We start from the raw sequence: 13,585 nt of genomic DNA on the forward strand, positions 1-13,585 counted from the left end.
GCTTTCTAGGTATTTGCTTGCAAGGATCGTATGTCCTCTGTTATCAGAAGTTGAAACTTTAAGTGGAAAAATCTGTTTCACATGAGTTTTTAAAGAAGTCACGAAATTTGGCAATGTTCTGTGGAGCATTAATGTCACTTGCTTTTGTTCTCTCATTTTCATGTTTTTCCTGTTTCCTGGAGGTTTCTTAGGGCAGTGTTGTGGCCTGTCTGTGGGTGACAGTTAATGATGCCCTGCGACTCTTGACTGATACTTCTTGTTTTGTTAAATCGGTGTTTCTTTCAGCATGAACTTGTCTTCTGAAACACCACTTTCTCCTTTTCCATTGCCCCTTCTGATATCATTTGTTTCTGAAAGTCTGATTTCTGTGCTGCCCGCAGAGCATTAGTCCTTCCACCGCTGCAGCGGTTCTCTTGCAGTTCCTGTCCTGTTTCAGTCTTGCTGAGAAAATGCCTGTGATGGGAACAGATTAACAGAACCGGGGACATGTGGATGCATCAGTTCATGTGAAATACTTCCTAACAACACAAGACTTTTTCTTCCTTTAGGATTCCTTGCTTACTCATTAATCTGTTGTATTTTGTCTGCTGTTACTGGCTGGTGCATGGCTTTGTCAAACTTGGAATTGTCATTAATTATTATTTTTCTTCCCAAATGTATGTACAGTTTTAAGCAACTAATCGTGTTCCAACTTGAGACTTTCTGTGATTATGTATTCATTCAGCAACTTGAAAGAACTAAAACTGTTCTTGCATCTTTCTCTCCTTCTGTCCTTGATTCATGCAGCAGAGTTGTCCTCTCCAAAACATATAAAGAATGCAATGCTCTTCAGACAAAACTGTATTCAGTGAAGACTGAGATGTATGATGGGCTGTAATTTACTTTTATATTGCTCTGTATGTTAGCGTTGCAGTAATGCAACCTGAGGACACTGCAGCAGTTTCCAGTATGCTGTTGATACAGTCTCCAAAAGCACCATCTACTAGAAGAATCGGTGTTAGCATTCCCATGGAGAAGTGTTTGGTGCTCCTAACACTTAAAGGAGGACTTCAGCTCTATTTAAGATCCTTTATTACGGTTATTGTATTCAGTTAAAGGGCAGAAAAAAGTGATTTTGTGACTTACTCAAATAGGTCATGTTGCAATTGTCATAAATACTGTTTTTATTAACTCAGCACAGTAACTATGGAAGCCCTGTCTACATTCTTTCATGTTAGCCAGGAAATTGTTCTGCACAAAGTTTGGATGAGAGGTGGAGGCAGAAGTGAACTAATCAAATTGTCTCTCTTTAGTGCTTGCAAAAACCAGATCTCACCAGTGACACAAAGGACAAGGAGTACAAGCCCCACGATATTCCCCAGAGACAGTCTGTTCAGCCATCTGAGACTTGTCCTCCTGCTCGTCGAGCCAAGCGCCTTAGAGCAGAGGTGAGAGAATCTGTCTTTCTATGGGCAAGTGCTCTGTGCTGTCTGAGCTTGAAGCCATAATACAGTGAAGGAAGTCACACTTTGAGAGCTGGGCCAACAAGTCCTATTATTTGAAGTTCAGAGAGTGGTTGATTGTGTGAGTAGCAAGACAGTGGTTGCATGACCTCATTTCCTTAAGAAATTAGGCTTAAAAAGTACAATGTTGGAGAAACCCGTCTTTATGCTGAGGGATTTGAGAATTGTTCTCCCACAGTCTCAAAACTTCAAGAAACAAATACAAGAATTGAAAAACATTATTCTGTTTTGAAATCTCCACAATACACTGCGTGCCCTGCTTAGGCTGGAGTACGTTCTGCTTCTTAAGAGTCAAAGAAAATCTGTGAGAGCCCAAAGCTCCTTGCTCCTTTGCTGAACTCAAACTAAAATGTGGTATCATGACTGGCACAGGCTTTTTGTAGGATTCCTTTCAAATCTCTCCGCGTTGTTCCCTGTGTTATTTCTCTCTGAACTCTTTATTTTAAATAATTGAATACAAGTATTTCAGAAATTCAGGTTGCCTTTTTAGAGTTACTCATTTGTAAGTCTAAAATGGTTCTTTGATTTTACATGAAGTCATCAAAGTCTTTACCTGACTTCCATCCGCCTGGCTTTTCCCTAGAACAAGTCAGGTTCCAAGTTTTCAGACCTCCATTGTACCTCAATGAAGTGCTTATGTCTCACATCAGCTTGTTTTCTGAACCTCTGCAGCCCTCTCTTGGCATTTAGCAGAGTGGGTGAGAGGGGGTGAGCACAGATTGGATCTCTTGGGTGCGCAGCGTTCCTGCAGCTCTGCCCACCTGGATATTCCAGGATCAAGGGTCTGCTCTTGGGCAGGCAGCAGTGGGATGGATGGGAGTGAACATTTTCCCAAATACAGGTGTAAAACCAAAGTGTTCTGCCTTCATTACTGATTATTTTGGTTTGGTTTTCTTTAAGGCAACCAATATTAAAACTGAGTCTGACCCTCCAGAAGCCAGAACTCACAATCTGAGACGTAGAATGGGATGTGCACCTCCTAAGTGTGAAAATGGTGAGTGGGGACTGAAACAAAATGCGAAGCAATTTCTGTTATGTTGTACAAACGGTTCCAGAGTTAAATTCAGGAGTTGGAACAATTCAAAGTATTAAAAAAACCTAAAACAACCAAAGTTCATTTGTGAATTGAACTTATTGTAAAGGACCATTCGTGGCTGTGACATCTGTTTGGTTTGTGAGTGGTTGAGTTATCTTGGAGAAGATCTTTTCAGTTGAAAAAACAATTTCTCCTTTTTTTTAAACCTCAGTGTCTCCTGTGGAGCAATCAGCAATGAGGCTTGAGCCGTAGTTCTGTTCTGTATTTTCAATACCCAGCATTCATCCACTGGCTTTAAATAGAGGAAACTCTTTTAAGACTGTGTCAGATTTCAGATACTTTTAGGAAAGAATTTGAAATCAGGAAGGGAAACTCACGAATGCAAAGGATCGTGTGAGCTTCAGTGTGTGAGAGGATTGATTTTTTTATGATATGATTTTTTTAAAAATTCCTTCTATCAATAGTCCTGAGTCTGTTGTGTCCTTAAGAAATAATAATTTCAGATTGAGAAGAAACGTTTAATGCCATCAAACAAAAGAATGAGCTTGTTGAGAACTCATTTGGCAAAGCAAATACAGGAACCGTTTACAACTACTACTAATTGAAATGAACGAAGCAGCTTCTCAGTCTGTTTGTGCATTCAAAAGAATTTTTTCCCCCAAGAATTTGGGTAGATTTTGGTCTTTCTTTTTTCCCCTCCTGAAGAATAGAAGGAAAAAGCTCCAGACAGCTTTTTAATGCTTAAATGTCCGATAGATGTAGACTTTTTTTCTCTTTAATAACTGTGTTAGCTCTCAGACTCCAAGAAATGCTTATGATTGTCTCATGTCCATGTGTAAAGCTCACTTGTAACTTAAGCCAAGAACTTCATTGCCCCCTTGTCTTCAGCACCAGAAGTGGTACAAGAAGCTGAAGTGTGAAGGTCATTGCAGGAAGCTGTTGCGTTGTTTCATGTCTCCATGGGACATGCTGCTGTAAAATTGATGGAGTAATTCAGCTACATCTCTTAAGACCACGTCGAAACAAAATCTTAGCTTATGAAGATGCTGATATTTTAAATAGCATTTAAAATACCCACTCAAAGAATGTGGGCTGTGATAGTCATTGCTAGCTCATGGGGGTATGCTTGGTGTTTCTGATCATTGCAGGTGTTCAAATCCTGTCTTAACTGAAACAAGCGTGTGTATGGGATAACAAGTAATTCAACAAATAACTGGGAGTGATGCAGTCTAAGAGTAATAACAAAATAAACAATAACAAGTATTCTAAGCACTAAAACATTTTGTAACCCCCTCATTGTTCTGTGTTTTTCTGTTGCACCAGAAAAGGAAATGCACAGCACAGTGAAACTGCCCGAGAAGAGAGAACATGCAGGGGAGCCAGAGAAAGACAAATCCAAAGTCCGGTCTAAAAAACCCACTAATGCTGTGAGTACCCCTGCTTCCTGCTGCTCCCATTGATTGTGGGTGGTCCTGGGTTTCTCCTGGGCCTGTAGTTAAATGTGTCCTTTTTAGGACAATAAGGACTCTTTTGTATTCTTCATGTAACCCTGTGGTTGAAACAAAGCAGTATCTGTGCCTGACAGAATATCCATACTCATAAAGCTTCATGCTGTTACAAAGCTGAAAACGGGCTAGTTAAGTTTCACTATCTATAACGAAAGTAACTTGTTTTCTGTCTCCAAAGTACAGTGTTAAAATAAGCATTTTGAATGAAGAGTCCAAATAGAAATGGTTTTCTGTGAGCTGATTTCTCTCCCCATTGCCAACCTGCCCCTTTTCTCTGGGGCTTGGTAGCTGCTGTGTGAAACCTCCATCACCCTTCTTTATCAGCCCAAAAGCACGTAGCTCTGCTGGGAAGCTGGTGTCTTTCCAAATGAAAATGAAGGTCTTGGCTAGTATCTCTGGGGGAAAAAGAGGGACACTGCCATCAAGAGGAACTCCTTTCTCTCTTCTGAGGCTTCCAACAGTTGGTCTCAGAGAAGGATGAAACATCTGTGTACACATGCTGCATGTGAGAGCAAGAAGAAAAAGGGTTTGTGAGCAACCAACTGGTGTTATGCCCACTAAATCCACAGCACCACGGATTCAAACTAGGCTGGCCACTGAATCAGGTCTCCTGTCACGTGGAAGAAAATACATGGAAGGGCTTGGAATGTGGTCTGTCATTAAACTACAGAGCAGGGGGGAGTATTTAAACTTTGGCATAAGTATTTTGTGTTTACTCATCTCGTTTCCATTTCAGAGAGAAAGTAAAAATAAACTTCAGCAGATGTCACAGGTGACTGAGTTACCAACCTGCTCTTTCACCATGAGTTACCTGAAGTGCTCAAATTCCCACTCTGGCAATTTTTTGTTACAGGTGGATTTGTATGTCTGTCTCTTATGTGGCAGTGGTAACGATGAGGACCGCCTCCTCTTGTGTGATGGCTGTGATGACAGTTACCATACTTTCTGTTTAATTCCACCCCTTCATGATGTTCCCAAAGGGGACTGGAGGTGTCCCCAATGTTTGGCTCAGGTAATCCGACAAACCATAACAGCCAGGCTGAAAGCTATTTCTTATTTTGTGGTGTTTTTAAACTCGATCCTAGGGATTGAAAATACAGTTTGTTATTACTTAAGGTTGTGCAAACAATGTGATAAAGAGTAAAGCTAAAATGAAGATGGGGCATGCTTCAAATTGGAAAGCTGGAAACCAAAAACTGATGTGCCTTTAAAGACTACATTGGGTTTTAATTGGTACCTTTCCTCTGTACTTAAAATTGGAGTCTCACTGGGTGCATCAGCTGGAGGTCTTTTTATTGCTTTAGCTCTGCTAGAGGAAGGAGAAATCAAACTTCACTAATGTTTATGCAGATTTATCAATAAATGAATACTGTGGTTTGGTGAATTAAGCAGAGTAGTTTCTTCTTCTGACCCAGTGAGGTTTGGGACAATCATTTATTTCGGTCAGGGGTCCTGCCTTCTTACCAGATACTGTAATAGTAGCTTGCTTGTGTAAAATCTGAGCACAGGTTGTCTTATTAATGAATCATAGAAATGATGATGTCTTCAATTGCAGGAGTGTAATAAGCCTCAAGAGGCGTTTGGTTTTGAACAAGCAGCAAGAGACTACACGCTTCGCACGTTTGGAGAAATGGCAGATGCATTCAAGTCAGACTACTTTAACATGCCAGTACATGTATGTTCATGTATTTATCCTGATTTTGGGGTTTGTGCTTAGTTAAAGTATATAACTTTGAGGGGGAGGCAGGAATTCTGCCTTTGAATGGGGTGAAATCACAGGTTGTCATGTACGTCAGTGAATCCTTGTGCTTGCTGGTGTTATGGTTTCTTGTTCCACTGGGTGCTGGGTTGTTTGGTTGTCATTTTGGTTTTGGGGGGTTTTTTGTTTGGTTGGGGTTTCTTTCCACTTTTGAAGTGTCTGTAAGGAAGAGAATACTCTTTGTCACCCATTCCTGCGGGAACAGAGCAGCAGCAGCGTGTCCTTGGTGGAACCACAGAGCTGCTGCATTTTATTTTCTCTTGTTGAAATGATTCTGAACTGGTGAAATGCTTCAAGCTAATGGAGGTTCTTCCCTGAGACAGCTTTGATTCACACACTCTTTATCTACTGATTCCTCAGTATATGCTCCTTGTTTTTATTCTTATCGTACCTAGATGGTCCCCACTGAGCTGGTTGAAAAAGAATTCTGGAGACTTGTTAGTACCATTGAAGAGGATGTGACAGTAGAATATGGAGCTGATATTGCTTCAAAGGAATTTGGCAGTGGCTTCCCAGTCAGGGGTGGGAAATTTAAAGTCAGACCAGAAGAAGAGGTAGGTCTTCATTAGTTCACTGTGTCCATTTGTGTTGCACTTCTTCATTAAACAAGTCTCTTTGGTTCAAAGCACAATAATAGAACTGGGTTGCGAAGTGTTTGTTTTGTCTATCTGGCACAGTATTTGAAGAGGAGAATTATATCAGGGTTTTGAATAAATGTGCTGTGATCAGGCATTAAAAGCCACAGATTTATCCTCAAAGTTAATAAATAAGTTCCAAACTTTAAGGAAAGTCTCATTTTAACAAAGCATTTTAACAAAGGCGGTCAGATAAGGAACAAAGACAATGGAGGGTTTGTTCTTTGACCTGTTTCTTACATTTTTCAGTTGGGAAAGATGCCTTCCTTCTCTTGCTCTTTTGGCAGTTTTAAGTTCTTGGGTTTTTTACTTCATGTTGTATAAACCTGTGACTGTTCTGTTCAATTTTCAGGAATACCTTGATAGTGGCTGGAATTTAAACAACATGCCTGTGATGGAGCAGTCTGTTCTTGCTCACATCACCGCAGACATATGTGGAATGAAATTACCCTGGCTATATGTAGGAATGTGCTTTTCTTCCTTTTGTTGGCATATAGAAGACCACTGGAGCTATTCAATTAACTATCTTCATTGGTGAGTTTGAGGAATGAACTCAGCCTGAGAAGCAATGTCCCTTTCATTCCCCCTTCCCCTTTTTAATTAGTCCACTAAATCCAGATTCGTAGAGTTCAGGTCAGAATAACTCTTGCAATTCTGGAGCAGCAGGGTTCAATTTGACACAGTGCGATTCCTGCATTGATTTGCTTTTGGACAACAGGTCATATTTTGGAAAGAGACATCCATTCCCAGTTTTAAATCCATCAGAGATGCAGCAGTTACTCCATCCAATGTTTTATTATGCTCAATGTACAACTTTTGTTTTAATCATCTAGCTTCAACTGACAGTTTTAGGACCTTGCATATTTTTTGTGTGTTCGATAGATCATTCTATCATAAATCCTCTCATCAAGTAAACACTTGTCAGCTCTAATCAGGACAGATCTTTGCCATCTCTTTGATATTCTAAATAGATGGAACTTTTTAAACTTTTCACCTGGCAGCTTTTCTGGGGTTTGAATTATTCGTGTCACTCCTCCTGAAGCCTCTCAAGCTTTTTCCCTTTCCTTGTGCACATAAATACTCCAGCAGAATAGGAAAACCACGTCCCAGCTGCTATTCAGTAGATCATCTTTTTGGTCAGTTGTTGAGTTGCTGCTCCTTGCAGTAGCTGCTGCTGTAGCACAGTCCAGGTAGTCAGTGACTTCAGTTGCTTTCTCAGTACTTGATACTATTGAAACAAATAAGTGAAGCTGAATAAATGAGTGATCAGGTTTACCTTGTAAATGTGATCTTCTTTGTCATTTTTTCCACCTTGTTTTTTCATCTGGGTCTTCAGTCAGGCTAAAAGGAGGAGGTTCTTTGCAGTAGAAACTTCACTGCTTCTAGGAGAGCTTCCCTCACTATTGCTAGAATGGTGTTACATCCCCTGTCATTTGTCCCGTATTGCATTTAGTGTTTCCAGTCAAGGCCAGAAAGCTGTGTAAATGCACATATGTGCAGACATGTACATACAATCACAGACACATGTGAAAGTCGTCCTGCCCACTTCTAATGCGTGGCTTCTCCAGCATGAAAGTCCTTGACATAGTCTTGACATTTGCAGATGTTCTTCTGTATTTCCCTTCAACTTCGAGATTTAAGTCTGAGTGGTTTAGCCTATTGGAGAGCACTGTGTAGGTGAGGTTAATACTGGTTTTGGCCAGAGCAGCCGATCTTAATGACCTACTGAAATATAAGGGATGAATATCTATCTTCACTGTTCCCATTTGTCTTGAAGGAGTTTGTGTTCTGGTACAGTATTTTGAGCAGATGGTCCCAAGTGAACCAGGCTACAGCAGCAGAGCTTTCATAGGGTTGAAGTGACTTTAAATCCTGTGTTAGTTCTTGAAGTGGGAAAAGGAGGTAAAACCCGAATCTTTGCTTCTAAAGATGCTTGCAAATAAATGTCAGTCCTGGTCAGAGGAAGAATTACCATCACTAGTATTTCTAAGGGAGGAATGTGTCAGGTAGCAGTGCAGAAAGAACTGCCACCCTCATCTGTTCTGCAGCTTGCTGCCTGCATGAAGCTGACACCTTAACACGTCCATAAGAATTGTGTCTTTCTCAGTTACCTGGTTTTTTGAAGTCCAGAGACCCCTGGTACCAGTATCCTGATCCAAGTTTAGCATAGTTCATAACTGCTGTCATCTGTTCCTTGGCTCTGACACTCATCAAGGAGCAGAGTTCTTGACTGACCCAGTACTGGGTGAGGACACAGGGCAGTTTTGGTTACGTCTGTGGCTGGTCTTCATGAATTCATGGGATTGTTCCAGGCTGATCAGGTCCAAGGCTGTACAATCATTTAACAGAGCATAGTGACGATTCTACTTGTGCTGTTCCTCATAGCACCAGTGTAACTGCCCTCCCACAGTCCCTCCCATAGCTGTCCTCTTCGCCATGGCAGAGGTGCTGTTTGAGTACAGGGATGAGCTCCTAGGTATGAGGGATATGCTTCTGGATTCATACTTCACTCTTTTCTTCTGGAATCCTCCCAATTGCTTCATGATTTATGGAGGGGAGGGGGGAACCCACCACAAACCAACATACTGTTGGGTCAGCTTTATTCTGCCAGCTCTTCAGGAGTCTTGGGATAAAGTGACCTGTCTGTTTTCTTCTTTTATAGATATCTTTGTTAACATTGTTCCTTAGAAGGGATGGGAAGGTGCTTTCATCTTCGTGCTGCAGTGAGCCAGCTTCATTCTAAACTTAAAGCAGTATCTATTGGAACACATCTGTGTAATCTTATTTTTCTCAGCTGGCTTGCACTGGCTTAAGATGTTGCTGAAAGTTCTTTGTTCCTACTCTGGATGTGGATTTATTTTTTTTTCCTTGATGTCTTTTGGATAACTTGGAAGTTTAATTTCTACTTATGTTGTGTTGCTTTTATAGCAATTATACACAAGACAGAAAGAACAGGCTTTGGTTGTTAGATCCAACAGGGAGTTTGTGTCCACGGTAAAAGTCAAACAGCTGCTGTTTTTGAAGTTGTGCTGGAATCAGCAGAACTTCACTGAGGACTTCTTCAGTCTTCCCTCTTCCCCCTGCCGCCCTGCACTCCCCACCCCCCAATATTTTAAGCATGTGCTCAGAAATACATACAATTACATTTAGGTCTGGAGGAGGGACCTTTGTAACATGAAGATTCAGGAAGGTCCATAGTCTTTGCATTCCTTCCTGGTGATAAACCCTTCTTTTGACATGGTGTGTTTTAAAGCAGAAGACTGAAAATGTGACTTAAAAGATTGCTTACATTTAACTGTTTTTAATAATCTTGCAGGGGGGAGCCTAAAACGTGGTATGGAGCCCCAGGGTATGCAGCTGAACAGCTGGAGGATGTAATGAAGAAGCTTGCTCCAGAGCTATTTGAATCTCAGCCAGATCTCTTGCACCAACTTGTCACCATAATGAACCCGAATACTTTGATGGCCCACGGAGTGCCTGTATGTTGTTGGACTCCTGTGCTACTCCCCCAAACCCAACCCTCTGCCATTTACACTGAATTCTACTTCAAAGCTGATTAATTGAAGCTACTTTCATTACAGAGATGGTGTGGTAGTTTCCATGTGTGTGGTATCTTCCTTGTCTAGTATAATGTGCCAGTATGAACAGATGGGCAATGGAATCATTGCTTTTGGAATTGCTTGGCAGACTCTTCTCTGGAGATCCACCTTAGTGTATTTCTGTTTCTGTACCTCAGCTGGAAAGTTTAGTCTTGACCTCTGAAGCAATGGCAGGAGCTCTTCCTATGTCTGGTGAATCAGACACAGATTTTTTTGGCAGATCCTGGCAAGGGGCCAGAACCCATTCTTCCTGTATTTGTCATCCACATCCTCTTATTTTTCCTGGATAAGTTCTTAGGTGTTTAAAAACATTTTCCATCAGTTTCCATCATAATCCATATTAGATTATTCGTGGGAATTATGTCCCTTTACAACTGAATTAGCTTTTGACTGGCTGACCTTGGGACTGAAAGGAAAATCTGGAAAAAGTTGCAAAGTTTGTGATGTTTATTGTGCTTTGAGAGACTCCAAAATTGGAAGATGCAGGAAGACCTGCCTGCTTTCATGCTGATTGTGTAGCACCAAAAGTCATTAGATTTACAATGGTATGAACTTTTGAGTAGGTTCCAAACTTCTCTTCCCCTTCAGCTGCACATTGAAGAGAGCCTTCCTGTGCTTCACCTGTGGAACTGTGCACAGAGTAAAGTGCAGAAGGCACAGGCAGGTGGCTTAAAACTGCTTAGAGTGTGGGTACAGCTGCACGAAACCCCTTTGCTTTCTGGGGTTTTATATGACAAGTTTCCAAATGCCAGTTGTAATTCTTGGGCTTATGTTTTAAAACTATCCAAAGTCATTACAGAAGTTCTAGGAGTTGGAAACCCATATTCTCTTCAGAGCCTTCAGTTCTGCTCAGGTTTTACCTAATGCTCGTCTCTTTTCTCCTAGGTTTATCGAACCAATCAATGTGCTGGGGAGTTTGTGATCACCTTTCCAAGAGCTTATCACAGTGGCTTCAATCAGGGTTTCAATTTTGCTGAAGCTGTGAACTTCTGCACAGTTGATTGGGTATGTTCCCAAACCAGTTTTAATGAAGTGTGCAGTTCCAAAGTTGTTCCTAGCTGATGTACAGCTGTAATTCACCCCCCTCCACACCTCTCCCCCCTCAAAATGGTCTTAGCTATTTGTAAATGTAGCCCCTCTCAAAATGTTGCTAGATCTAAAAAACATCACTTAAAAGTAGGAGATCAGTAAAACTGGAAGCAAGGTTTCTGCGTTGTGACTGTGTTTTTGTGTATCAGTTAGCTTGGTTTTGGTTCTCCTTTTGTCCTTCCATGGATTTCATACTGCGCTCTACACGTAACCTCGTTGTAACCTGAGTGCCGTTCGCTGTCTGGCAGTTCTAAAATAAAGCTGTGAGAAACCTGCCCGGCTCATAATGAATTGCTTACTCTGCCTTGGGTTAGTTAGGGGCATTATGGAGACAGCAATTTCTCATGCTGCAGCACATAAACCAGCCATATCATTCGAGAAGAGGGTCCAGTGTGCCCTGCACCGTGCCCTTGATGGGGCATCCCTCGAGTGGTAGGCATAGGGCAGGTGGTGTATGTGCTCTGCCCTTTGACACTTCCCCAGCCTCTGTATATTTTTAGCTTGGGTCTTCCTGAGACTACTGTAGTTTAATGATTTAGTTGCTTCTAATTATGGTCTCTTCCAGATAGGTCATTCCCCCTTGTGACCTTGTAACCAGCTTGCATCCACAATGCCCACTGTAAGAGAGTTGTAAGCAGACCTGGTTTACAAGAACTCAGGGTCTTGATTTCTCTAGTTCTACATTCCGAATTGTGAATATTTTTCTAGAAGGATTTGTCTTAACCTTTCATTTGGATAGTTTTTAGTTAATAGGACAAAAATGAGTATCTTAACGTAACTTTCAAATTGAACTCTTCATTTATTTCCTGTTCTTCAATGCAGCTGCCGTTGGGTCGCCAGTGTGTGGAACATTACCGTCTGCTGAACCGTTACTGTGTGTTCTCTCATGATGAGATGATCTGTAAAATGGCTTCCAAAGCAGATGTTCTTGATGTGGTGGTAGCATCTACAGTTCAGAAAGACATGGCTATCATGATTGAAGATGAGAAGAGATTGCGTGAGAAGGTTGATAAACTGGTGAGTTTGAGTTGTAGGAAATAATACTGAGTGGAAGAACACTTGGAGCAGTGGTGTGACAACCTGCTGGGACTTGTGCTGTGCTGTCACTGGCTTAGAGCTGCATGGTACCTTCCTGAGGAGTGCTGTTGATTTCAGAGGACCACTTGACTAAAGAATCATTTATCATGCATCTTGTTTGAACATCTGCCCTTCAGTATTGTTCAGAATGTCTCTTTTAAAGTTGTATTTGTTCTTTCAGTAATTTAGTCAGAACACTGATTTTTCACTAACTTGGATTTATGTCTACCTGGGTTTAATATCTTCTTTCTAAACTCCATTATTCCTTTGATAAATTCAGCTTCTGATGTTTTAGCTTGGAATAATTACCTCTTCATTAGACTTTGAAGTGATGTAACGCTGTTTTGCAGGGAGTGACTGACTCGGAGAGGGTGGCTTTTGAGCTGTTTCCTGATGATGAGCGACAGTGCTTGAAGTGTAAAACCACCTGCTTCATGTCTGCCGTGTATTGTCCCTGTAAACCTGGGTTACTGGTCTGCTTGTACCATGTCGAGGATCTTTGTTCCTGTCCCACCTACAAGTATAAACTGGGGTAAGCTTTACAGAGCAAATAACACTGTTATGAAGGTATTTATTGTATGTGTTTGATGATCTAGTGCCTGCTCCGTTTTGTCAATGGTGCTAGTCTCAGTATTCTGTTTCTCTCAGTCCGTTGCAAATACAGTGTCTTTTTGTGCTTGAATACAAAGACTCTTTCTTTTCAGCATTCAGCTGCTCTTGCTCTATAATGGTGAAAATTGCTGGATAAGTTAGTTTGCTTTTTTATTACATCAGTAAGGTCATCATTCCTTACACCCAGTCCTTGCCTGTGACACTTCTTGCTTTTGTTAGCTTTGCTTCCTGTTGTCATATTTCCTTTGCTGTTGTTTGTTACATCTTTGTCCTACATGGATGTATCATGGCCTAAGACAGTTTCACAATTGCTTCAACTGCAGTATTGAAATTGGTTTTGAAGCAATTGAAATGTTGAATTTGTGCTAAGAGGAACATGGTGTGGGTGTAGGTCTTGACAGTATCACTCTGGGTGCAGAGTAGATCATTTCTGTGCTGTGTGGACCAACCCATGTTGATGTCCCTCCTTTGCACCCTCCTGCTCTCCCCAGTTTTTGCTGAAGAGTTTGAATTCTGTGCTACTTGTAGGTACCGCTACACCCTGGAGGAACTCTACCCGATGATGACCGCGCTGAAGATGCGCGCGGAATCGTACAACGAGTGGGCTTCCAACGTTAACGAAGCCCTGGAGGCAAAAATTAACAACAAAAAGAGTAAGTGTCTTACCTGTTGTCTGCAACACATAATTTGAAATGTCTGGCTTTGCAGTTTCTCCTTTCTGAACCTCAGCACCTCTTATGTGACAATCAAAGGAAATCAGACGTCATT

General features: G+C 41.4%; 1 protein-coding gene across 1 annotated transcript in view; it reads left to right on the forward strand.

Annotated features, from left to right (window-relative positions):
• Positions 1-13,585, forward strand: part of KDM5B (lysine demethylase 5B) — a 49,373-nt gene that overhangs the window by 17,421 nt on the left and 18,367 nt on the right. The window contains exons 5-16 of the mRNA XM_030473289.1: positions 1,293-1,427; positions 2,403-2,496; positions 3,862-3,965; positions 4,900-5,058; positions 5,602-5,721; positions 6,201-6,359; positions 6,793-6,974; positions 9,757-9,919; positions 10,925-11,044; positions 11,951-12,145; positions 12,556-12,737; positions 13,346-13,470. Coding sequence (XP_030329149.1) covers positions 1,293-1,427; positions 2,403-2,496; positions 3,862-3,965; positions 4,900-5,058; positions 5,602-5,721; positions 6,201-6,359; positions 6,793-6,974; positions 9,757-9,919; positions 10,925-11,044; positions 11,951-12,145; positions 12,556-12,737; positions 13,346-13,470 — 1,738 coding nt within the window. The remainder of the gene's footprint in view (positions 1-1,292; positions 1,428-2,402; positions 2,497-3,861; positions 3,966-4,899; positions 5,059-5,601; positions 5,722-6,200; positions 6,360-6,792; positions 6,975-9,756; positions 9,920-10,924; positions 11,045-11,950; positions 12,146-12,555; positions 12,738-13,345; positions 13,471-13,585) is intronic.

This window comes from Strigops habroptila, chromosome 18 (genome assembly GCF_004027225.2).
Source record: "Strigops habroptila isolate Jane chromosome 18, bStrHab1.2.pri, whole genome shotgun sequence".
Classification (NCBI taxonomy): Eukaryota; Metazoa; Chordata; class Aves; order Psittaciformes; family Psittacidae; genus Strigops; species Strigops habroptila.